The sequence below is a fragment of the Lithobates pipiens genome, unplaced genomic scaffold, assembly GCF_037356315.1.
Source record: "Lithobates pipiens isolate NorthernLeopardFrog02 unplaced genomic scaffold, aLitPip1_a1.2 Scaffold_16, whole genome shotgun sequence".
Lineage (NCBI taxonomy): Eukaryota > Metazoa > Chordata > Amphibia > Anura > Ranidae > Lithobates > Lithobates pipiens.
In genome coordinates this window covers 348335342-348362544 of record NW_027507748.1, presented here as the reverse complement: position 1 = coordinate 348362544, position 27203 = coordinate 348335342, and the positions used below count along the sequence as shown (strand labels likewise).

The following is a 27203-nucleotide window of genomic DNA, read 5'->3' as shown; positions in this document are numbered from 1 at the left end:
GCAAAAGATTGAAAAGTTCAAGGGGGCCGAATACTTTCGCAAGGCACTGTACGTTGGGGTGTTTGCTTTCCAAAATGGGGTCATTTTGTGGGTAATTTCACTGTCCTGGTGCTCCAGGACCTTCAGAAGTGTGATAAGTAGGAATGAAATGAGGTGTCATTTATGCTCCTAGAACACCTGAATGTACTACTTCAATGTTCGGCCTCTCTATGTGACCAGGCTGTGTAAAAGTCCTACACATGTGGTATCGCCATACTCGGGAGGAGTAGCAGAATGTGTTTTGGGGTGTAATTATTATTATTATTATTCAGGATTTATATAGTGCCAACAGTTTGCGCAGCGCTTATTTTTGCTATATACATGCTATGTGTTAGAAATATCTTATAAATTGACAACTTTGTGTAAAAAAAAAATGCGTTTTCATTTTTTTCCACTTATTCCAAAAACTTCTGGAAAAAAATGAACCGTTCAAAAGACTCATTATGCCTCACAGATTATACGTTGGGGTGTTTGCTTTCCAAAATGGGGTCATTTTATGGGAAATTCCATTGTCCTGGTACTCCAGGGCCTTCAAAAGTGTAATAGGTGGTTGAGAAATGAGATGCGTCATTTTTGCTCGTAGAACGTCTGAAGGTGCTACTTCAATGTTGGTGTTCTGTATGTGGCCATGCTGTGTAAAAGTCTCACACATGTGGTATCGCCATACTCGGTAAGAGTAGCAGAATGTATTTTGGCTTAATAAATAAATAATAAAAGAAAAATCTTAATTTTGCAAAGAATTGTGGGAAAAAATGACAACTTAAAAAAACTCACCATGCTACTTACTTAATACCTTGGAATGTCTACTTTCTAAAAAGGGTTTTGAGATTCACCTGATGTACTGAAGGCCTGATCAGATGTGATCAATTTTCAGTGATTGGCACCATAGTTTGTAGACTCTATAACTTTCACATGTGGGTTATTTTTACCAAAGATATGTAGCAGTATAAATTTTGGCCAAAATGTATGAAGAAAAATTACTAATTAGCAAAAATGTATGACAGAAACAAAGAAAAGGGCATTTTTTTCACAAAATTTACGTTTTATTTTATTTATAGCACAAAAAATAAAAAACCCACTAGTGATTAAATACCACTAAGACCCCTTTCACACCACACCGCCCAATGCGTCGGCCGCAAAGCCGGCGGTAAAACACAGCTAAAAATAGCGGCTTTTTACCGCCGTATTTGCGGCGCATTTCGGCCGCTAGTGGGGCGCTTTTACCCCCCGCTAGCAGCCGCGAAAGGGTTAAAACCGCCGGCAATACACCGCAATAGCGGTGTTTTTTCCAGCGGTATTACAGCGCTGCCCCATTGATTTCAATGGGGAGCAGCGGTGGAGGAGCGGTAAACACACCGCTCCTTCACCGCTCCAAAGAAGCTGCTGGCAGGACTTTTTTCTGACGTCCTGCCAGCGCACCGCTGTAGTGTACATACAATGGTGCAGCTGCTTTAGGGCGGATTGCAGGCGCTATAGCGCCTGCAAAACGCCCTGGTGTGAAAGGGGTCTAAAAGAAAGCTCTATTTGTGTGGAAAAAAGGACGCAGATTTCATATGGGTTCAGTGTTGCAGGACTGAGTAATTGTCATTCAAACTGTGAGAGCGCTGAAAGCTGAAAATTGGTCTGGTCAGGAAGGGGGTGTAAGTGCACTGTATTGAGGTGGTTAATATGACTATATATGGAGAAATCAATTAGTGAGGGCCCTGGGACCTTCCTTGGAAGCCAACACAGCCTTTCCTGTAATGCCTAGTACACACAATAAGAGTTTTGGACAAATGATTGTCCATTTTTTATATTTTTTTGCATGCGAGACTGAAATCTAAGACCAATAAGTGTGGGTATTAGACTGAATGAGTGAATAGTGAATGAATAATCGATATCCTCACACTGATTCTCCTCCCATTGAAATCAGCAAGCGGGTCGTGAGACCTATCATTCGATTGTCTGAAAGGACAGGCGATCCTCTTGCACGCATAGGAGGAGGTGGGTGGAAGCCGCAGTGATGCAGAGAAGGAGGAGACCCCGGCGCTGCTCGCTTGGAGCCTAGATGGGGTACGTGCTGGATGACCGGCCAGGGGGTGGTTTGGGTGACGGGTGAGCAGTGGGGTGCCACCAGCCGACCAGGGGATTGGGGGGTGGCTGTTTGCTGCCCCCCAACAAAGAAAAACACCAGCCGCCACCGATTCTAATGTAGTCTTTCTTTTCCAAACACATCTGGTCTTGGTCAGTTTTTTTTTCCGTACAAATACTATACTAATTACACGAAATTCAGTCCCTCTGTTATCGTATGTGAAATAATTTCAGGAACTGTCGCGATCGGCTTTTGAAAGCTACGTACGAACAATCGAATTATTGCACAGGCGCTCCGAAAGTGGTATTTTCGTTGTGATGTTCTCATGCTTACTAGGCATAACGTTTTGTGATCGTGAAGAAGGCGTCTCCCCTTACTTTCCCTCACAATGCTGACGGCTGTATTACTAATAGAAGTGAAATCGCACTATTTCTCCAGAAACCTATGTGGAATGTCCATGTGAGAACCTCCTGTGCCCGCCTTGGCTGTTTCCAACAGAAAACTGAAAGGAAAAAAAGAAGTGATTAGTGATCCCCCCCTCCTCTCCTCGCTTCACCTCCCTCCTCTCTCCTCAGCTTCTACTACACTAGACTGTGAGAGTGAAGCGGTTAAACAAGGCTCCACATGGCGGGCGGCCGCCCCTCCCTGCTCCTCCTCCTCCTCCCTCTTCTGTGCCTCTTCTGCCAGTAAAGTCCCGTTACATAGGCGGTCAGGGAAGAAGAAGAAGAAGAAGCTTCATTGTACTGAGCGCCTTCTCCCTGCTCACCATCACTCTACTACACAGCGGGACCGGGGAAAGTGTGAGGAGAAGGCAGGAGGAGGGAGCTGAGGGGAAGAGCCCGGGAAGAGTTGGCTGACTAACATTATCAGAGCAGCATGTCTATCTCTGTACCGCACAACGGAGTGCAGGAGGACAAAGACAACCTCATTGAACTGTTTGTCAAGGTAAGTGTCCCTCCTCCCATGTCCTGGCTTCATTTACTGCACATGGGGACTGGCCATTGTGGACCATGATGTCACCTTACTAGTGAATGGGCTGCTTATACAACACGAATGTGCTGAGCTCTGTGACCTGGACTAAGCTGGGAGAAGATGTGCTCCTTCTATGTATGGAGGCTGACCTCTGAGGGATGGGCAGGTGCATGGGAGATTACCACAGCCCTCCTGGCCCATCATGTGTGCAGCACTATGGATGAGCTCTAGATTCTCAGCCTGATCCTGGGAGTACATGTGTCTGATCCTTAGGGGATCATACAGTAGAAGGTCACTGACCAATGGCAACGTCAGTAGCAGGTGTTGTCACCATTTGATGCTGCTTATTTGGCCACTAAGCTATAGTGCCCCAAAACAAACAAAAGTACATCTCTGGCCAGTAGAACCGCTGACCTCCAAATGTATAGCTTGGTGATCTAATATTACTTGTGTGCCGCTCAGGCTCTCTAAAGTGGGGTGTGTAGATCCTCAAGCATCCACCGCTGGGAGCGCTGGCATGGGATGGAGCTCGTCCCAGCTCCTGCTATGAATTGAGACAAATGGGGAATCCCTGTAGCTACACATCTGTCTGGAATCAGTGAAAGAATGACAACTGTAGCCTAGACTCCAAACAGGCCACACCCCCAACATGTTTCGCTCTGCTCCTCACAACTAAGCTCAGGGGCGGGGCCAAACGTGTTGTAAAACCTTTATAATAAAAATTACTTGCTTGATAGCAGCGCAGCCATTGGCTCCCGCTGCTGTCAATCAATTCCAATGACTTGGGTGCTGAGAGGTGCGGCGTCTATGGACGCCAAATGCTGGACTGGGGAGCGTCCCCGCAAGGTAACCCATGCCGGGGGAGTGCTTCTCCTAAGGGTTTATCTCTCTATAAAAAAAATTATTATTTTTTTTCCCGAACGTTAATGCCGCATACACACGGCCGGTGTCAGAATAGGTTAGACGGAATCATTCCGTCGGATAGTCCAGTCGTGTGTGGGATAGGCCAATCGTTTTTCTTTTAAAAATTCAGACGGATCTAGAAATAAAACGTGTTTCAATTCTGTCCGACGGACTCAATTCCTATCAGGAACACGTTCATCTGTATGCTGGTCCGACGGACCAAATACGACGCAAGGGCAGCTATTGGCCACTTGTCATTGAACTTCCTCTTCTAGTCCCGTCGTACGTCATCACGTTCAAAACAAATGGACTTTCGAACGGAGTTTAGTCCGTTGTAACTCCGTTGAAAGTCCATCTGACCTTTTCTGTCAGAAAGACCGGTCATGTGTATGTGGCATTAGTGTCACTTTAAAGGGTAATTCCACTTTCATGGGGGGGGGGGGGGGGGGGGAAAAGCAAATACAAGAAGGAAATATTTTTTTATTATTATTTATTTATCTTATACAGCTACAACACAAGTCATATTGTAATTGAATGTTATTGTAAAATATTCATTTTTTAATCTGCAGCTCCTGTAATTTTCTGTAAAATGAAACATGGAGGTGTTCTCTACACAGAATGTGTACACCCCCCCCCCCCCCCCCCAAGATATGGCATTTCCAGCTTATGTGGTTTGGATTTTTGATTTTTACAGAAGTCTGCACTAAGATCCAAGTTACATTATTTTTTTATTTTTCTTCTGGCATCCTCTGCAGCAAAAATCGTTTTTTTTTTTTTATTTATTTTTTTGGTACTCCTAAAGGGAAAGCACATCTAAAAGGATACAGACACTGTCACTTTCCTCATTGAAGCCCTGCAGGTGCAGCAGTTGATTGATAATTATAAAATCACTTCCATTGACCTTTACTTTACACATGGACCCAGACTAACATGTATTTCTTCAGAATAGCAAAAGTTAGGAATCTGCACCAAAGTTTGCTAAGCACTTTCACCCCCTTCCTGCCCAAGCCAATTTTCAGCTTTTAGTGCTGTTGTAATTTCAATGACAATTGTGCTGTCATGCAACACTGTACTGTACTGTACTCCTTGTATGACATTTTTATCATCTTCTAGAGACCGCTTTCTTTTTGGTGATCTTTAACCACTGAGTGTTTTACTTTTTCTAAATTTAACAGGGCAAGCATTGTTTTATAAAATGTTGCAAATTAGAAATGTTTTTTTTTTCTTAACTGTTGGGGCGTTGGTGAGGCTGCACTGATTATCGGGACCCTGACTATCAGTGTAAAGAATGTACTCTTTCTACACTGTTAGGCCCCATGCACACGAGACGCTGTTAAACGCGTGCTCAGAGGCAGTTGGACACTTTTTTTCAACTGCCCCTGAACTCATTCAATGTTATCCTATGTGTCCATGTACACAGTCTAGTTTTTTGCCGTTTTCATGCAGTTGCGTTTAACCTTGTTTTTCCAGAAGCAAAAAAATGGGTTCAGAAGCAAACGTTTTCCAGGTTTCAGACGCAAAACACCGGTATCGCGTTTTGCTGCGTTTTTCATTTTTATGAGCGTTTTTTAAAGGTGACCTTTTTTTTTTTTACATTAAAAATCTCAAAAATTATGGCAAATGATGAAAAACCATTAAAATATTTTAAACAATTGGAATGGCAAGTGGACAATCCACAACTTGTGACGTGGCAAGTGGACAATCCACAACTTGTGACGTGGCAAGTGGACAATCCTCAACTTGTGACGTGGCAAGTGGACAATCCTCAACTTGTGACGTGGCAAGTGGACAATCCTCAACTTGTGACGTGGCAAGTGGACAATCCTCAACTTGTGGCAAGTGACACGCTAAATACAAGTACACTGCTGCTCTCACAGCTGCTGCTATTCACTCTGGTCTCACAAAATGGCTGAAATGGTTAATACTGTTTTTGTGAGCTTGGGAAGGGTCTATGATGTTAGCTTAACTAAACGCATCTAGACACAAATGCGGTAAAACGCCGCCAAATCGTGGCAAAACGAGCTTTTAAAAAACGTGTGTTCAGCAGAGTTTGCACCGGCACCTCGTGTGCATGGGGCCTTAGGGCTCTTTCACACGGGGCGGATCCGTGCTGATCCACCCCATGGACATCCGCTTGCTCAGTGGCGATCGCTCCGTCGATCCCCGCTGAGCAGGAAGATGACAGGCCCGTCTCTGCACACTGTGCAGGGACAGATCTGTCAGAGCGCCGCTCTCCCCTATGGGAAATCAGAGGATTGCTGTATAAATGACAATGGTCCCAAAAATGTGTCAAAAATGTCCGATGTGTCCGCCATACTTTTTTTTTTATAAAAATGCCATAAAACTATCCCCTATTTTGTAAACGCTATAACTTTTGCGCAAACCAATCAATCGCTGATCGCGATATTTTTTGGAAAAAAAAAATGTAGAATTTTTTTTTTTTTTTTTTTCAAAATTGTCGCTCTATTTTTGTTTATAGCACAAAAAATAAAAACCGCAGGGGCGATCAAGTACCACCAAAAGAAAGCTCTATTTTGTGGGGGGGAAAAAAAGAACGTCAATTTTGTTTGGGAGCCACGTCGCACGACCGCGCAATTGTCAGGTAAAGGGACGCAGTGCCAAATCGCAAAAAATGGTCTGGTCTTTGGCCAGCAAAATGGTCCAGGGCTAAAGTGGTTAACACCCCCAAACAATCCTCCTTTTATATTGCAAAGACAGCAGAAGGGGGGAAGAATATATTCATTGGCTGCAATGCTTTGTGGATCATGGTAGAGTATAAATTGTCACCACCTGCTGAACGCAACTTATTCAGCTGAATTTAGGGCGCTCCCCAACTTGTGACATGCTAGTACATGGCTCAAGGAGGTTAAGGCAAGCAATGAGGCTGTGCGACGCCTCCTCGTTGTCTGTTAAATACCTTCTAATAGTGATTTGAACATAGATCGCACCTCAGGGTAACACTAGTGTAAGCTAGCCCTAAGAACCTGTTGCTATGGCTGTGAAAGTCAAAATAAATTGTTCATCATAGAAGTGGTACCAAAGTGAGCTGGCATACATGACACATTCCCACAAATGGCTCCCTTGTTGGTGTGTCATACCAACCAATGACTCCTCCCCAGGCCCAATTCAGTTTCTGGCTGGTAAATGACCCAGCCCACAGGTGAATGTGAACAATGGGGTGTGGGGAGGGTGTACTGCCTGACTAATAAGGTAATGGTCCTTTCTGGACAATTGCAGGGATCTCCCAGCTGGCAGCTGAATGGGGCTAGAATGAGTCATTAGTAAGTATACATGTGCTCATGGAATATATTACTATAGTGCTACATATTCATATAAATACAAAAAAAATGTATCTCACATATTGTGCAAAGTGCTCCAATCAAAATAAAGTGCTTTAGTGCTGCAGTGATAATTCCAGGTGCTGTGTGCCACACTCCCCTCTTGTGACCCCACTTACCTTAAATTATGAACCCTCAGCTTTGCAGTCTGTTGGTCATATATACTAGGGATGCACCGAAATTTCGGCCGCCGAAACATATCGGCTGAAAATGGTGTTTTCGGCAAATTGCCGAAAGGAAAATCTTGCCGATAATGGGGCCGAAAATAGGTGCGGGGCCTGATGCGGGGCTCCGCCCCCTGGTGCCACCATTGCACGGGTGTTTTCCTGGCTCATCCCCAGTCCTCTGTCCTCCCTCCTCCTTTCCTCCCGTCCGACAGTGCGGTGATCTCCGTGTGTCACAGAGCTGTGCATTGAATTGCCTGGGTGGCTGCAGTAACAATGTCCAGCCTCCTGTGACAGACGGTACACTGATCCAATGGCAGGACATTGAATCAGCGTGACGTGATTACAGGAGGCGGGACATTGTTACTGCAGCCGCCCAGGCAAATTCAATGCACAGCTCCGTGACACACGGAGATCACCGCACAGATCCGGGCATGGGTGAGGCTGCATTTAGACACTGGCAAGCTGCATAAGGGGGAATGAGTGTGCCCAGGGCAAGCATTGCAGAGTTTTGTCCGCAGCTAAATCACGTTTTTTGTGCCCACAGTGCTGCTGCATCCAAAAGTCATTTGTTTGCTTCTGAAACTATCTACCTCTGGCCACTTGTGTGAATGTAGCCATGCTATATAAACCAGGTCACAGGACAAAGGCTGTACTCACTTTATTGACCATATAAAAAAAATAATAATAATCTTGATTTTGACCCAGCTAGGTTTTTATCGCCATGTGAGGTAACGATATGAGCATTCCCAATAGAAGTCTGTTGGAATGGAACCAGGTAGCTTGCTTGGGGCCAGTTCACACCAGATGCAGTTCCGTGTGCTTTTTTTTTTTTTGCACAAAATGCATGCACAGTGTTTTCCATGTATTCCAATGGCTCTAGTTCACACCATGCAGTCAGTTTCTGCACCAGAAACTGACTGCATGGTGTGAACTAAAGCCATTGGAATACATGGAAAACACTGTGCATGTATTTTTATCAGGCAGGCTGCATCTGAGGGGAACTGGTGAGGCTGCTTTGATCTCTGGTACCATGCCTGCAGTCTGTGACCATCTCCTGTACCATGCCTGCAGTCTGTGACCATCTCCTGTACCATGCCTGCAGTCTGTGACCATCTCCTGTACCATGCCTGCAGTCTGTGACCATCTCCTGTACCATGCCTGCAGTCTGTGACCATCTCCTGTACCATGCCTGCAGTCTGTGACCATCTCCTGTACCATGCCTGCAGTCTGTGACCATCTCCTGTACCATGCCTGCAGTCTGTGACCATCTCCTGTACCATGCCTGCAGTCTGTGACCATCTCCTGTACCATGCCTGCAGTCTGTGACCATCTCCTGTACCATGCCTGCAGTCTGTGACCATCTCCTGTACCATGCCTGCAGTCTGTGACCATCTCCTGTACCATGCCTGCAGTCTGTGACCATCTCCTGTACCATGCCTGCAGTCTGTGACCATCTCCTGTACCATGCCTGCAGTCTGTGACCATCTCCTGTACCATGCCTGCAGTCTGTGACCATCTCCTGTACCATGCCTGCAGTCTGTGACCATCTCCTGTACCATGCCTGCAGTCTGTGACCATCTCCTGTACCATGCCTGCAGTCTGTGACCATCTCCTGTACCATGCCTGCAGTCTGTGACCATCTCCTGTACCATGCCTGCAGTCTGTGACCATCTCCTGTACCATGCCTGCAGTCTGTGACCATCTCCTGTACCATGCCTGCAGTCTCTGACCATCTCCTGTAATATGTCCCCAGTCTCTGACCATCTCCTGTAATATGTCCCCAGTCTCTGACCATCTCCTGTAATATGTCCCCAGTCTCTGACCATCTGCTGTATGAAAATATTTTTTAAAAACAGTCATTTTCGGTATCGTTTTCGGCCTAGTGTATTTTTCATTTTCGGTATCGGTTTCGGCACCAAAAAACCCATTCGGTGCACCCCTATCATATACGCTTGCGATCTATTGATCTGGTGAGATGGGATTAATTCCTCAAACTCTCCATATAAACAGTGGTCTTGGGGATTGTCAAAAAAACGAATCCAACAGGCTCCCAAAAATAAAGAGAAGCTAAAAGTGAAGTACTGCAGGGTCACACAATAACAAGCGCCACTTACTAAAATATGGGGAAAAAAAAACAGGCATCAGTAAAGAGAGCAACTCTTCCGGGTTCGCCGCTGCTCAGTATGCGTTCCAGGGAGGATGTCAGTTGTTTAAAATAGCCGGACATGCGTCAGCACATTTTGACCCTCCCCCCCCCCCCCCCCGGGCGTCATCAAGATGTATGGCGCTTTGTGGGTTATCTTTAACTGCTTTGGGGGATTAAAAGCATGTCATTTAAACTGCCTCAGTGTGGAAGTGCCCTAAGTGTTTTTGAGACCCTCTCCAACAATCTATGCTGCTTCTTAGTGTGTGTGGCCGTTCCCTTCTACTGGTTCCCCCAGTGCTGGCTGCACTTTCCATTTTTAGGGTGGCCCCTTTGCAGAATACTACACACTGTGGTTAGAACCACCCTTTTGTGCATGCTGCCTGTACTGACACAAGCAGGCAGGCTAAGAGGACAACAAACACAAATGCATGCCTCTGCTATTCCTTATATTCATAAAGTGACAATGTGAACACAAGGGCTATTGTCAATCATTTCTCTGGAAGGTGGATCAGAGGTGTCTTCAATGTGGCTGCCTGAGTATGTCAGCGCAGGGAAAAGATTGAGGGGACACATGCACTTCCACTCAGTATCATGGGATATGTTGTTTTGATGAATGTAATATAGTGACTAATATTGGGTGTGTGCCTTTCCCCAGAAGACATTTGGGGATGCACAGGAAGCTTGGATGCAGTGAAACATTAGTAAGTACCAAGTGTTTAATGTGTAGCAAGGAATCGTTTACTAAGCAAGTAATTGGTGAATTTAGTACTTTAAAACCTATGCAGACATCAGTGATGAGGGTCAAAGAACAGTAACGGCCAATCATGTTTCAGATTGCAAGCAAGATCAGTGGCAGATTAATTCTTGTTTTTATATGCTCTTCTTTTTTGCCGTCAGCTCTTACAGGCCTACACTGCAAAATACATGGTTTTCCTTTCACTGCTCAGTCCCACGTAATTGAACTTCAGTGTGACATGGCAAGTTGTGAACCCACAAGGCGGATCTGCTGCCACAGAATTTGCCTCTGCCCACCAGCTCAGCAGGAGATCTCTCCGTTGATCTTTGCTGAGCTGGCGAATGGCGGGTCCCTCTGTGCTCACTGAGCGGGGAGGGGCTTGTCGAGCGCTGCTGGTTGTTGGGGAGAGATCGGATGAAAACGGTCAGCATGTCCGTTTTTCATCAGATCTCACCGATCCGCCAGGGACAGATGCGAACGTAGGGCCATCCATCTGATTTTAGCAGATGTCTGCAGACATGTCACTGTTGACATCTGTCGCTTCATAGACTAACATGGGGTGCCCGTTCTGGTCCGCCGACAAAACTGACAGGTGGACCTGAACAAAACAGTCAGTGTGAAAGGGTCCTAAGAACCTCAATGTAAACAATAGTTCTATTTACCCATCCAAAATCTTTCTCCTTTTCAATGTTGTGAGTTCTGCCTGTCTGCTGGTTATCTCTTTCCACAACTTCCTGGTTTCCCAGCATGCCCTCCTCCCTCCTCCTAATGTGTGACAGAGCAATGTCTAGGCATAGTGAATACTTGTCACAGAATTGAAAGCAGTAAATGGGTTGGGATCTTCACAAAGTAATTTTTCAAACCTTAAGATCATTCAGATTAATCGGAGTAGCTACAACTAATTAAATTACAATGTGGCAAGTCATCTATGATTTTATAATTTTAGCCTAGGTTCACACTAATGTGGTGTGTGAAATGCCGTGAGCGTTTCCTGTACTGTATTCAAATTACACTGTCCTTGTGATTCTCTGTGGGTGTCTCTGCAATCTTAACACCTCAAATGCAGATCGCAAATGCCGCATGTTTGCCAGCACTAGATTGCATGGTGTACAAAAGTCCCATGCAATCAGTTGCAGTGCAGTTCCAAAATTGCAGCATGCACGACTTTGGTGCAATGCAGAGCGAAAAATGAACAGACTCAAATCGTACCACACTGAATGGCATGTGAATTAAACAGGAATGCGGTGTAGTCCCTGCACGATTTACATGCAGTTCATAGTGTGCACCAAGGTTAAATGAAAGCAAGTCTGTTTTGCTTGCCTTTTTTTACACCAGGTATCCTTGCAGTCCTTTAGACCCCTTTCACACTGGGGCACTTTGCAGGCGCTACAGCGCTGAAATAAGTGCCCTGAAACAGCTGCTGCTGTGTCTCCAGTGTGAAGGCCTAGAGGGGTCTGTCATTGGAGCGGTGCGCTGGCAGGACGGTAAAAAAAAGTCCTGCTAGCAGCATCTTTGGAGCGGTGTATACACCACTCCTGCCCATTGAAATCAATGGGGCAGAGCAGCTATACCGCCGGCAAATCGCTTTGCGGTGGTTTTATCTCTCTCGGCCGCTAGCAGGGGGTAAAACTGCCCTGCTAGCGGCCAAATACCGCTGTTAAAATGATGGTAAAGCGGTGCTAAAAACAGCGCTGTTTTACCGCCGACGCTGCTCCCGCCCCAGTGTGAGAGGGGCCTTACAGATGTGTCAGACAGCAGTTGAACAGGCCCTCAAAAGTGGTGTCACCAGAAATGGCATGCATTTTAATAATTTGTAAATGAGTTCTGCAAGAATAATATTTCCATGTTCTTTTAAAAATTGCTTACTTGCGTTACTAGGACAAAGGCAGAGAGGATCACAAGAGGAAAGTTCTGAAAAGGCTTACATGTGGGCCAAAAGTCACCTTATTAGAGTTTTGCTTTTATTTTATAAGTGAGCCTTTTAGAATAGAACTATTTTTACATTTCTCTTTTGCTTACTTGTCCTTTCATAAAATCCACCACTGTAAGTATTTTTTCCCCCACACATATTAGGGGGTTTTTATTGTTAACAGTGAAGTAGCCATTATTTTTAATGCAAGCATAGTTTTGACATATGAGTCATCTGTGTTGAAGACATACACTAACATGGAGGTTGGCAGCACATGTAGCCAGAGGTTTTGGGTGTGTCTGTCTGGTTACTTATGCCAGTTGTTAGCATGGGCTTGTGCCAGAAATAAAATAAAGCTTGGGTTTGTTCAACGTGTAAATTTAAAAAATGAGCGCTTTATTGATGGCATTTTATTTTTAAGGATTTTCCAGTTCACTCTGAATTTATTACAATGAATGCAGTCTTTTCTCCAAACAGCAGTTTGTGTGTGAGGATCCTTCTGCTGTTTCCGATTATCTAGAACTGAAATCTGAATATTGGAGCTTTATTATGTGACAGTTTTAGATTGGTACAGTGTTTATTTGATTAATGACCCCCATATAACTACTCCATTGTTGAAGACATCCAGGAGTTTGCACACAGTAGTCTCTGGTCCGCACTACTAGATGTGGCATTGTTTATTGCCATAAAGACCTATGCTAATCCTCCCATTTTAAATAGATCTTGGCATGTGTGTTCAGCTGTAAACCACACGGCCCCTTTTTATAGGGTAACAATTACTCAGCACAATTGCATCAACATTGTGGAACAGCATGAAGGACTTTGACTGACCATGGCCACACACATACAATACGCAAACACTCAAATCTTCACATTGGTGGAAAAAGGGATAGAACTAGCCAAAGGCTTTAGTACAGTATCATCTGGCTCTGCAGCACCCATTGTACCCTTTAAGTTGGATCTTTGTGTTTGAATGCAGCAGGGATGACCTATACATTGCTCCTATTGTCCAGATACATTAAAGTAACTAACCTAGCCATTTTCACACTGGGCTGATAATGCAAAAGTGCCTAATCTGACTTTTCTTTAACTGAAGTACGTTAAATTGTACATAGACCCGGTGATATAGTCAGATGCAGTTACATCAAATTATCAACTTTTTGTTAGGTCGAAGTTTGCAACGCCCTTCTAACCTACCAGTTGGTCATTTGAATGTCCTCACTATCCGATAGGGACACATGGGAGGAATCTGTCCGGCACAAGCTTTTACTAGAGAAGTTTACACTTGTATGTTACACTGTATATCTATCTATAGACTGCTGAATCTAAAAAGTCTACACACCCCTGTTTTAAAATGTCAGGTTTCTGTGATGTAAAAACATTAGACTAATATAAATATTTCAGAACTTTTTCCACCCTTTTATTTTTTTTTTATTTTTTTTTATGCGACTTATAAACTGTACAACTCAGATGAGCAACAAACTGAAATCTTTTAGGTGAAGGGAAGTAAAAATAAAATATGGTTGCATAAGTGTGCACACCCTTAAACTATAATACTTTGTTGAAGAAACTTTTGACTATCACAGCATTGTCTTTTTGGGTATGAGTCAATCAGCATGGCACATCTTGACTTGTTAATATTTGCTCGCTCTTCTTTGCAAAAACACTCCAAATCTGTCAGATTGCAATGGCATCTCCTATGCACAGCCCTCTTCAGACCACCCTGCAGATTTTCAATCGGATTCAGTTCTGGGCCATTGCAAAACTTACATTTTATGGAGAAGCCATTCTTTTGTTGATTTGGGTCATTGTCCTGCTGAAAGTTGTTCTCTTCATGTTCCGCTTTCTAGTAGAAGCCTGAAGGTTTTGTGCCAATGTTGACTGGCATTCAGAACTGTTCGGAACTCCCTCTACTTTTTTTTTTTTTTTTTTTTTTTTTTTTTTTTTTTTTTTTTTTTACTAAGCCCCCTGTTCCAGCTGAAGAAAAAACACTCCAAAGCATGATGCTGCCACCACCATGCTTCACTGTGGGTATAGTGTTCTTTTGGTGATGTGTAGTGTTTTTGCATCAAACCTATCTTTTTGGAATTGTAGTTAAAAAGTTAAACGTTGGTTTCATCACACCAGAACACACAGTTTCCCACATGCTTTTGGGAGACTTCAGATGTGTTTTGGCAAAATGTATCTGGGCTTGGATGGTTTTCTTCACAAGCAAAATCTTCCATCTTGCCGCTCTACCCCATAGCCCAGAAATCTAAAGAATACGGGAGATTGTTGTCACATGTACTTGTCAGATATTCCTGCAGCTCCTTTAATGTAGCTGTAGGCCTCTTGGCAGCCTCCCTGACCAGTTTTCTTCTAGTCGTTGTGTGTTTATTTTTTTTCATTCTTGGTAATGTCACTGTTGTCACATTTTCTCCACTTGATTATGACTGTCTTCGCTGTGTTCCATTTGTATATCTAATTCCTTGGAAGATCTTTTTGTACCCTTCTCCTGACTGAAAACTTTTTTTATTTTTTCACACAAATAGAGCTTTCTTTTGGGGGTATTTAACCACTTCAATACAGGGCACTTTCGCCCTCTTCCTTCCCAGCCCAATTTTCAGCTTTCAGTGACAATTGCGCGGTCATGCTACACTGTACCCAAATAAAAATTTTTTCAGTTTGTTTGCACAAATAGAGCTTTATTTTGGTGGTATTTATTCACGACTCCGTTTTTTATTTTTTGCGATATAAGCGGAAATTTGGAAAAAAAACAATATTTTCTTTTTTCTATTTTAAAAGAAATCCAATAAAATCAAATTTTGTCATAAATTTAAGCCAAAATGAATTCTGCTACATGTTTTTGGTAAAAAAAAAATCCGTTAAGTATATAATAATTGGTTTGTGTGATCATGGACACATGTACGCAAATGATCATGTACATATGTGTGCAGGTGATCACGTACATATGTGTGCAGATAATCATTGGGACATGTGATTTTAGTGGGACATATGTGGGGGACATGTTTTTATTATTAGGGACATGTGTTTTTATTATTTGGGGACATTGTGTTTATACTGTGTGGTGTGTTTACTGTGTGGTGATTTGTGTGTACACTAGACTGATGATCAGTGAGTAAAAAGCTGTAAAAAAAACAGCTCATACTCACTGATCATCAGCCGGCTGCAGCGATCCGCTCTCTTCTCCTCAGCGATGAGTTCTGTGTGAGGAGAGGAGGAGCCGATTGCCTAGCAACCGGCTGTTTGTTTACATCACATGACGGCCGTGATTGGACACGGCCGTCATTTGATCAGGAGGGCCAATCACAGAGCCCTCCTGCCGATCTGAGATGCGCCGTGTCCGGGTGACACGGGCGCATCGGGATCGCGCCGCTGTGCGGGCACGCGCTCGATCCCGCTACTTCTGATGGACGTTCCTGAACGTCCTATCAGGAGTAGACGGCTCCCACCCGGCCGTATATGTGCATTGGCCGGGTGGGAAGTGGTTAATCACTAGTGTTTATTTTTTGTGCTATAAATAAAATTAAAAAAAACTTAAATTTAGTTAAACAAAACAAAAAAAAAACCCTTTTTCTTTGTTTGTCATAAAGTTTTGCTAATCTTTTTCATCATAAATTTTGGCCAAAAATGTATACTGCTATATATCTACAAACTATGGTGCCAATCACCTGAAAGTTGATCACATCTGATCAGGTGTATCTCATTTCTTGAGACACTAACAAGTCAAAGTACAAATACCTCCCAAATGACCTCTTTTTAGAAAGTAGACATTCCGAGGTAGCATGGTGAGATTTTTTTATTATTTTTTTTTTTTCCCCATAATTCTTAGCAAAATTAAGAGTGTGTGTGTGTGTGGGTGTGTTTTTTTTATTTTTTTTTTGTCTGTCATTTATCAGGTTATTTCTCACATACGGCATATGCATACAACAAATTACACCCCAATATACATTCTGCTACTCTTCCCGAGTATGGCGAAACCACGTGTGTTAGACTTTTACACAACCTGGCCACATACAGAGGACCAACATTGAAGTAGTATCTTCAGGCGTTCTAGGAGCATAAATAACACTTCTCATTTCATTGCTACCCATCACAATTTTGAAGGTTCTGGAGCACCAGGACAGTGTAATTGCCCACAAAATGACCCCATTTTGGAAAGCAAACACCCCAATCTATATTCTTCGAGGCATGGGCTGCAAATAGGTACTCTTATGGCCTGGTGACAGGCCCTCTTTATGGGGGGGGGGGGGGGGGGCAATCGGTGTGATTGGTGTACACTGTAAGCGGTAACGAGATGTTACCGCAATCTCCTTCTCGCACACGATTGGTCTGTGAGGAGGAGAACCCGGTAACAGCTAGTTACAGCGGTTTGTTGACATTTAGTGATTGGTTGTGATCCTTTCACAGCCAATCACGTGGGTAAACAGCTGACCAGTGGCTGTTTACCAGCGTCGGTGACAAGCAGTGTTCCCGGGAATGCGCCGCCACTGACATGTACACGCAGCGCAATTGTGAGCATGCGCTGTCCACGGTGGGGGGGAACCATCTGTGATTGCCCGTGACTTTACCATGTGATCGGCCGTGATAAACAGCCATGCCCAATGAGCAGGGATGCACGTGCATGATCATGTGCGTTCCCTGTTTAAATGGGAGGACGTCGTATGACTCCTTCCTGCAATGAGAGCTGCGCCACCTGGCCATCATATGACAGCTGGTGGTCGGTAAGCAGTTAAAACAAGTCCTCACTCGCCTCGGTATCTATAGACCTTGTGGAGAAATGGGGGGTTGCCTTTGGGGGTTTGCAGCCTGGTGGGCTTCTCGGCTGTCCGACCAATGGGTCTGCGATCTGATTTCCTCAGGCCAGGGGTTGACAAATTTGCTTGGAATCTAGGAGCCAGCTAAAAAAGTTAGGAGCCAGGTCCGTGACGGCGATCTGGACCTGTCCCTGGCCTGACATGGAGACGAGTGAGGGGAAGATAGCCCCCAGCCCCCCACCTGTCTCCAAGTCATTGCCCATAGCTCTTAGAGGGACATTTTTAAATTGCATTTTAGTGTAAATATGAGATGTGAGGTCTCTCTGACCCCAGATCTCATATATAAAAGAGGACCTGTCATGCTTTTTTCTATTACAAGGGATTTTTACATTCCTTGTAATAGGAATAAAAGTGACACACATTTTTTATTTTTTTTTTTAAAAGAACAGTGAAAAAAATAAAAATAAAAGTTAAAATAAGAAAAAAAAATTGTTTTAAATGCGCCCTGTCTTGCCAAGCTTGCGTGCAGAAGCGAACGCATATATGAAAGCGGTGTTCAAACCACACATGTGAGGTATCGCTGCGATCGGTAGAGTAAGAGCAATAATTCTAGCCCCAGACCTCCTCTGTAACTCAAAACGTGCAACCTGAAGAATTTTTTAAACGTCGCCTATGGAGATTTTAAAGGGTAAAAGTTTGTCGCCATTCCATGAGCGGGCGCAATTTTGAAGCGTGACATGTTGGGTATCGATTTACTCGGCGTAACATTATCTTTCACAATATAAAAAAAAAATTCAATAAAAAAAATTTTCCCCAAAAAAAGTGCGCTTGTAAGTCCACTGTGCAAATATGGTGTGACAGACAGTATTGCAACAACCACCATTTTACTCTCTAGGGTGTTAGAATAAATAATAAAAAAAAAAAAAAATTTATATATATATATATATATATATATATATATATGTGTGTAATATTTTTTTGTTTGTTTTTGTTTAGGGGTTCTAAGTAAAGGGATGGAGAAAGACTGGCCCATTAGCATTGTTGGTTGTAATTCCAACGGCCACCACAAGAGGGCGCCAGATTCCAGAAGGAACCATAGGATCACAGAAGGCCTCAAAGCCGGGGGCTCAATTACCGGCCGCCTGCGGCGCGGCCCGACGCGATCACGCGGGGGGGGGGGGGTCCACGGAGACGGGATACCCCCAGCTATGCTGCCCCAGGCGCAAGGTCGCTGATTCTAGTCGCCAATGCGACCTGGCGACCGGGTTTTGTCGAGCACTGCCTCAGGCTACAAGATAGAGTTCCTCTCTTGGTCACAAAACAGATTCTTCCCCTCTAGCATACTCATGCTCCCAGCTCGCTGGGAGGCCCTATTGGGGGTGGTAAGGGACCAGCCGATCCATGCCTCTCCTCCGCTGAAACTGTTATCACGTCTGCTCTGCAGAGTGGAGGCCGAGGGGAAACCAGTAATTCTAATTGCCCCAGATTGGGCCCAGTGTCCCTGGTACGCAGACCTAGTGCGCCTGGTGGCAGACGCCCCATGGTGACTGCCGTTACGAGAGGACCTGCTGTCTCAAGGTCCGATTCTCCATCCTGCTTTACCATCGCTGGTTTTAACAGCATGGCTATTGAGAGCCAGGTGTTGAAGAACCGGGGTCTTTCGGACTCGTTGATTCCAACTATGCCAAGAGCATGGAAATCTTCTCGAAAGATATCATCGTACCTGGAAAGCCTACATCTCCATGTGTGAGGAGAAAGGATAGTGTCTGTGCTCCTTTTCTATATCCAGGATCCTGCTGTTTACAGCAAGGAGTAGACCAGAAATTGGCTTTAAAGAAGAATTTCACTGTGAAAAAAAAAAAATACTGCAGCTGCTGACTTTAAATAAATGGACACTTACCTGTTCCAGGATCCAGTGATTTCGTCAGCCGAGGACGATCGTTCGCTCGGCTCTCAGCTGCTGCCGCCACCATTCTAGGTGAGGGAATCAGGTAGTGAAGCGTTGCGGCTTCACTTCCCGTTTCCTACTGCGCATGCGCGAGTCGCGCAGCGCAATAGGAATTGTCCGCGCTGTCTCTGGGACCCGTGTGTGTCCCAGCAGACAGCTCACAGGGACAGGAAACAGCATAGACTCCCGTGGGAGTCTATGCCCAGAATTGGGTGCAAATACCTGTCTTTGACAGGTATCTGCACCCCCCCCCCCCTCCCCCCCCCTGAAAGGTGCCAATTGTGACACCGGAGGGGAGGAGGGTTCCGATGAGCGCAAGTTCCACTTTAGGGTGGAACCCCGCTTTTAAGCACCATTAAGGGACAGATATTGGCTTTGGCTGTCTTTTTTTTTTCCTCCGGTGCGTCCACCGTTACCCCCGTGGGATCTGAACCTGGTGTTATCGGTGCTTCAGAAACCGCCATTTGAAAATATCGGAGAGATCCCTCTGACTCTTTCTCAGAAAGACCGGCCAGGAGGGACAGGTGCCCCCCTTTCTGGTCACGGCCCATTGCATCAGGGCCTTTGGCCTTCCGACATCAAGCGTCTGTCATTCAAGTATGTAAAGCGGCGACTTGGTCGTCTGTCCACACCTTTACAAAATTCTACAAGGTAGATGTCAGTGCATCGGCTGATGCCTCCTTTGGCCGCAAAGTTTTGCAGGTGGCAGTGTAATTGCAATTGCACTTACATTCTCTTTTTTTATTATTATTATTTTTTTTTTTTTTATTAAAATAGTTCCCACATGCCATTGTGGGTGAAGGTTTTTATGCTGCTTTTCCCACCCCTCGTTTGGCACTGCTTGGGGACGTCCCAATGGCCTAAGAGAATGGGATTTTTTTTTTTTGTACTCTCCGTAAAATCCTTTTCTCTGAAGTTCACCGACTGACACAGCACCCTCCCCTCCTATTTTTGTCTAAGTTATACTGCTTGTTGACATACTGAGGTTGCAGTAGCAGGCTGAGGGGTTGTTTCCTAAAATGACTGCCCCTTGGGCGGAACTATAAAGTTCTAGTTTTATTATAACATAACATGTTCTGCCTAGTCCTCTACTGAAGGAGGTGTAATAACCCAATGGTGTAAGAAAGGAGCTGTGTCAGTCGGTGAACTACAGAGAAAAGGATTTGATGGTGAGTACCAAAAATCCCCCCCCCCTTTTTTCTCAGCTCTGCCCATTTATTGTTTGTTGTACTTTGTTCTATGTGTATTTTATGGTTTGGCAACTTAATTTTTCACTTATGCACACCTATTAGTGTTGTGATTGATGCATTATTATTTATTTTTTTGGGGGTTAAGGGTTAGTGTTAGCGTTTTAATTATTAGAGTTAAGGGCTAGGGTTAGAGTTTAAACGCTTACCCCAATCAAAAATGGTCAAACTAAAAAAAAAAAAAAAAAAAAGCGAAATGCAACGTTTTTGGTGTGGTTCCATTGAAGTCTATTGCACCAAAAAATGCAATCTGCTGCAGGACCCTTTCCAAAGAAACTCAGTGGCTGAAAAACGCATGGATGTGAATGTGTCCTATAGGAAACCATGTTAAAAGGACTGTAGTGCGTTCCTGCAAAACGCACTAAACGCATGGATTTGAACCAAGGGTACATGTTCCAGCTGTACTTCTGGCGTGCTTGGATGTCAGCTCCACAGATCTCCTATCCTAGACCTTGGCACTACTGTCAGATCTCCACCGCGACACAACTGTAGTGCCGGGGTCTAAGATCTACAGAGCTTACACACGAGCGGGCTGGAATCCAACCTGCTTACTTCTGTTTGTGTTGCTTCCTTTTGAGTGATTAATCATTTCCACGGCAGCCAATGTCCTTTTTATATTGGTCAAACCTGATGCTGTATTGTCCTTTTTATTTATAACCCGAATCATTGAATTCGAGTCTGGCAGCAGACATACAGCTGTGACTGATGAATGGCATTCTCTGACCTGATATTACTCTTCTTTTGTCGTAATGTCATTTATTCGTGCCACATACTGGGAGTTTGCTCTGGGGGGGATTTGTGTCCTATTTTCATTTCTAGCTGCCTGGTTTATGCACTCTTTCTGAAAACTAAGCTTTCCATACTATGCAAATACATTTATCACACACATACGACTATTTTAGTAGTCCTACAGTAACTAGATTTTTTTGTTTGTTTTGTTTTAAAACTGGTGGAAGTTTGCATTTTCCCACCGTTCGATTGCTACCAGAACATATCTGAAGCTTTGTTGCTCGGATTATGGACAGCTGAAGTGTATCAACTGTTTTGTTATGGAAATGACTTTGGTACAGCCGATCAGCAGTAACAAAGGACTTTGCAGTGTGGAAGTCTGCTTCGCTCATACAACAACCAGTCAGATTCTGGCATTATTTCTGTAATATGTGCTGAAAAAAAGGACAAATGGAACTTGATTTATGTTTTGTTTACAGATAAATACACTTAAAGCAGCGTTCCACCCAAAAGGTGCCACATTTGACACTTTTTTTTTTGGGGGGGGGGGCAGGTACCTTGTTTTGACAGGTACCCACTCCCACTTCTGGCTGACTTTGCTGCCACAAATTCATCCAAGTTCGGCTCCTCCTCCCTCCTCAAAGTGCGGCACACTTTGTGCATTCACAGTAGGGAGCTGGCTGTGATGCCGCAAGGCTTCGCTGGTGGCTCCCCTTAGCCGAGATGGCAGCGGCAGCACTTGAGAGCTATACCGCCTGTAAAGCGCCTCTCCTCTCTCTCCAGTGTGAAAGTGCTTTCACGCTGGAGCGGTGTGCTGCAAGCAACATCTTTGAGGCGCTGTAGGAGCAGTGTATACACCACTCCTAAAGCGTCCCCGCCCATTGAAATCAATTGGCAGCAGCACTTTGTGGCTGTTTTTAACCCCTTTTCGGCCGTTAGAGGGGGTATAAAGGGCCCCGCTAACGGCCAAAAAGCGCTGCAAAAACAACGGTAAATCACCACTAAAAATAGTGGCGCTTTACCGCCGATGCCTATCTGCCCCAGTGTGAAAGTGCCCTTACAGTAACATCCAGCAAAGGTGTGTGTGTGTGTGTGTATACACAGATTTACTGATTTTGAACTCTCAGCTCTTTTATAATTCTCTGCAATGCTGACTGATGGTATGGCATGATTGCAAAGAAGCTTTTGTATTGCAGCTTAACAAAGGGGCCAGGGTGAATTTTGATTTAAATGAAGTGTCTTTAAATCGCTGGTAAAAAGGCTTGATTTAAATCACAATTTTTTTTATTTATTTTTTAAACAGCAACTGTCATTTTTCCTGCAGCGCTTCTCCTCTGACCCGCTGTTGACTCACTGACAGTCCCATTTACTTTATTGGGATGGCTGGTAATGCGGCAGTGACACAAGTTGAGGGAGGTGGCAGCAGCAGCTAAATGGATGCCTGCTAACGGGCACTGACATAATGGTTCTGAAATTACAGGAGCTCTTTAAGCGTAACGGCTTATTCTTTCTGGTAGTTCAAATCTTTAATATTTGCAAACAAAATGAAGGTTTTCTATTTAGAATAATAAGCTGTCAGGTTAGTAAAACAGTGATTATCAGAATGAATTCATTCATACAGTTTTTAGTGTACATAGATTTGCAAAACAATGAGATAAAGGAATATTCCTGAACTTTGTTCTATCTCATGGTTACTGGGAAATTGCGTGAATGCATCAATACAGGTTATCTTAGCTTGCAGAGCTTGGATTTATTGAATAAGTTTCCAAAAAAGTTAATTTTGCAGAATATACAGCCTCCATTCTAGATAAACTAAATTATTAATGTATCTTAAATAGAAAACTATATTTAGATAGATTTTTACCCCAAAAGCATTTTATTAAAATGGCAAATCCTTTTTTTTTTGTTTGTTTCATTGCTTTTTATCCACCCTGAAAGGGGCCATGGATGCAGCTATGGCTCACAGATGATTATGGCCATACACCACCCAAATTCAGCGTATTTCTGTGCCAGCTACGGGCAGGTTTTTCTGATCATCCATGAACACGAAGCCTGTACAAATCAATGATAGGCTGACGCTGTCCAGGGCTGTTCGCTTTTAATCTCACATGCAGCAATTGACTTTAGTGATGTGTATTCTTGGGACCCAGACAATCCAACATCTATAATGGCTCCTTGTGCAATTACATTGAAATAGCCGTGGACAGCTGCAGTGTCAGCCTGTCATCAGTTTGTACAGGCTTCCTGTCAGGGGATGATTAGACACGCCTGGCCTTACCTGCTGCAGAAATGCACTGATCTGATTGGTGTACAGCCCTTTTCTTGTCTATCCAAAATAAAATGAATAATAGAGTTGGCTCTACAAACACTTCAATAAGGATATATTTTCACGCAGGTTCACTTAGAAAAAACATTAACCTAATCTGTTAGGCAAGTCACTTGAAAATGCTGCTCCCAGGCCCCATATGATCTTTGATTTCTATGCATGATTGAGTGGTGTCTTGGGAGGAAGCCAGGGTTTGTAAAAAGTGCTGAGGAAGGCCCTGTACCTGGGGGGGCAGAGGGTAATTGCTTCATGTCCTGACACCAGGTGTAAGGTAAAATGAGAATCATTTGACTTGTTTGTATTTTGGAGTTGTGTGGTTGCCATCTGCTTTCTTGTTCTTTTGTTACATATTGGCTTCTCACACAAATGCTGTCTGTGTGACACCAGGAGCTGTCGGGTGCTTGTCAATCTCCATTCATATAGAACCACTTTCTGGTTGCATATAGTATATTAATTGCACAGCTCAGAGGAACACTGGAGGAGAGCTTGAAAAGCAATTACTACATAATTACTGCAGAGTCTACTGAGTCAGGCCTAAAGTGATTGTAAAGTCTCTAGACTGCATTAAGGTGATAAACCTTCTTTGCAGCTGCCCTCCCTCTTTCTTATCTGAGACCAATCCGATCCAGCGATGTGCTCCAGACACTGTCTGTCACCTCATTGGATAGATTTTTAGCAGCAGGAGCCACTGCGGTCAAGCAAATTCAGGTGGTGGGGCCAAGTCCTGCTGTCTGCTTTAATGGACGCAGCAGCAGGACTTGGGAGCGAGCCCGCATGGGTGCCCCTATGTAAATTGGCTTTCCGTGGGCACCCGGTAATGGAGCCAGGAGCACCAGTGGGGCACCCCAGAAGAGGAGGATCGGGGGCCACTCTGTGCAAAACTTTTACAGAGCAGGTAAGGGTCCGTTCACACAGGGGCAACATGAGTTTTGGAGGCAACTTGGACACGACCTGAACATGACTTGGGGCGACTTACAACACGACTTTAAGTTGCCCCAGGCCAGGCGACTTTTGCCACGGCCAATCAGAGAATGAGCTCTCAAGGGGAAACTCCACGCCAAATTTATATAAAAAAAAAAAAAAAAAGAAATTTGGCGTGGGTTCCCCCTCCGAGAGCATACCAGACCCTTAGGTCTGGTATGGATTTTAAGGGGAACCTCCCTACGCCGGTAAAACGTTGTGGGGGTCCCCCCAGATCCATACCAGACCCTTATCCGAGCACGCTACCCGGCCGGCCAGAAAGGGGGTGGGGACGAGCGAGCCCCCACCCTATGTGAACGAATATGGGGTACATTGGGTAGGGGTACATTCACCTGTGGAAAAAAAAAACACAACACAAAAGGGTTAAAATAGTTTATTGCACAGCTCCGGGTGTCTTCTTCCATCTTCGGGGGTCAGGATATAGAAGAGGCCGAGATCAGGTTTAAGCATAGTTCTCAGTAGTCTAAAGTGAAATTTCAAAGTAGAAGTAAACCCATCAATTTAAACTGGAAGTAAACCATTGTTTTCAGCCAAGGAAGTTGCCATCTTGGCCTCTGTTTGAGCTTCAACTGCCATGATGCTGCACATATGTGATCAGTTGTGACACCATTAATTGGATGGTTTGACCATGAGAGCACAATCAGTGTGACAGTTACATTCCCACCTCATAAACTTAAATGAATAGGTTTACTTCTCTCTAATAGTTTTTAACAAGAGTTACATTCTGGCACATGCTGGGAATATGTAACTGTCACATTGTTTGTGCTCTCATGTTCAAACCAGCCATCAACTGGTGTCGCAGCTGATCGTGTGCAGCAGCATGGCAGTTTAAGCTCAGAAGCCAAGATGGCAGTTTCGTTGGCTGAAAATAATAGAAGGGTTTAGTTTCGCTTTACAGGTAAAGTGTAGGCAAAACCTTTTTGCATGTGTCTTTACTACAGAAATTTTAAGAGAAGTAGGGGTTTCTTTTATTTTTTTTGTCCCCATTTTTATACTTCAAAAGTGTAAAGTGTAAGCGCTCAATATATATCTATACAACTCTTGAGATAAAACAAGAGAATAGTAAACCCTAATGTGTGTACACATCTATGACAGATGATCACAACATGACCCCAAAAGGTGGGGATAATGATAACGTGAGAATAAACCAAATAGTGAATATAATGACAGTCACAACCTATATATCAAAAATAACTGGACATATAAGTATATATCTAAGTGAATAATAAATATATATATATTTATTATTCACTTAGATATATACTTATATGTCCAGTTATTTTTGATATATAGGTTGTGACTGTCATTATATTCACTATTTGGTTTATTCTCACGTTATCATTATCCCCACCTTTTGGGGTCATGTTGTGATCATCTGTCATAGATGTGTACACACATTAGGGTTTACTATTCTCTTGTTTTATCTCAAGAGTTGTATAGATATATATTGAGCGCTTACACTTTACACTTTCGATATTTTTTTGGCTAAAAAGATCCCAGTTTTAGCGTGTTGGCAGCTTTTATTGTAGTTTTTATTCCCTTTTTTTTGTTGAGCACTGCGCAGTATTGCTGTGTATACTTTATCTTCCCATTTTTATACTTGCCTAGATGGATACAGCATTGGTCCGATGCTACATCTGTCCCCCGACCCCTCTACACTGAAAAGCGATGGAACATCTTCGATCACTCAGTTTTCGGAGCTCCGTGAGCGGAGAGCTCTAGACTTTGGCATAGCTTTCTGCTCGTCTTCCTCTGTGCTCATTGGAGTGCTAAGCTGTGGAGGGGCAGGCGGCCATTTTAGGCTCTCAACGGTTCGCTGAGATGTGTGTCAGTCCAGGCACCTGGCTGAGCCAGACTTTATTGTCGTGATGATGCAGTGCCAGGACTGGTATTCCTGATATCCTTTAAACTTTCTAAGGCTTAAAGCGGAGGTCCACCCTAAAATACACTCCCAGGGCTATGTGATCCCCCCTTCCCTAAACGCTTGGTAACCCCCTTACCTTCCAGCTGTCTTCTTTAGTTTTTTTTTCTATTTCAAATTTCCTTCCACAGTGAATTCCGGAACGGGGAGGAGCCGATGCGGAACGGGGGCGGGGCTTAATCCGCAGGTCACTCGTTCCGGTCTGCCGCATGGGCTCCTGGGACCTTTTTTTTTTTTTCATGGCTGTTGACGCCGCTCGATATTGCGCTTACTGCGCATGCGCGAGATCTTTTATAGATCGGGCGGTGCATGCTGGTATTTGAGCATCACACACTCCCGGAAGAGGATGCCTGTGGGCTTCACATGCCCACAGGCAAAATGGAAACCGTCAGGAGATGGTTTTTTAAAGTCATTTAGGAGGAGACAAAGGCATGCTGCTGATGCCAGAAACAACAGAAGTAAGTGTTAGCCTTCTTCATAATATTGATTTTCACTATGCCTTAAAAAAAAAAACGTTAGAAACGGTGGAATCCCGCTTTAATCAAATTCTTATGCTTTCCTGACACATGGAGAAACGTGCTGTTCTTTAGCAGACGCGCAGTGGTGCCGTAAATTCTCAGTGCCCCCCCCATGTGCATGTGTTTTGGTGTGGTACAATTTTACAAAAGGGTTGGAGACTTCTTTCCCTACATTCCTTTATTGGTAGGGTAGCCCATTTAAATTAATGGGCTGCTCTACACAAGGTGCTTGGGCCTGTGCACACATTATTGTGAACCAAGCCTTACTGTACCACGTTGAACCAATAACACCCACTGAAAGAGAAAATCTGACTGACAAATATGCAACAGAAGTTCTAAAGCCAGGTACACATAAGAAAATTGGAGGGAAAATTTTGTACGCGGCACGATCGTACAATTTTCTTAGTGTGTACACAATTTTCGACATCCAATTCAAACTTTCCAAATGGAATTTTCTGAAGGGCGAACTCCAAAAATGTTCTCGTAAGTACACAA

The 27203-nt window shown here is 44.1% G+C and overlaps 1 protein-coding gene across 1 annotated transcript in view; it reads left to right on the top strand.

Annotated features, from left to right (window-relative positions):
* Window positions 1-2772: 2772 nt before the first annotated feature.
* CLIC4 (chloride intracellular channel 4) overlaps window positions 2773-27203 on the top strand; it is a 109661-nt gene continuing 85230 nt past the window's right edge. Inside the window, exon 1 of the mRNA XM_077481858.1 lies at window positions 2773-3055. Coding sequence (XP_077337984.1) covers window positions 2987-3055 — 69 coding nt within the window. The 5' untranslated portion in view covers window positions 2773-2986. The remainder of the gene's footprint in view (window positions 3056-27203) is intronic.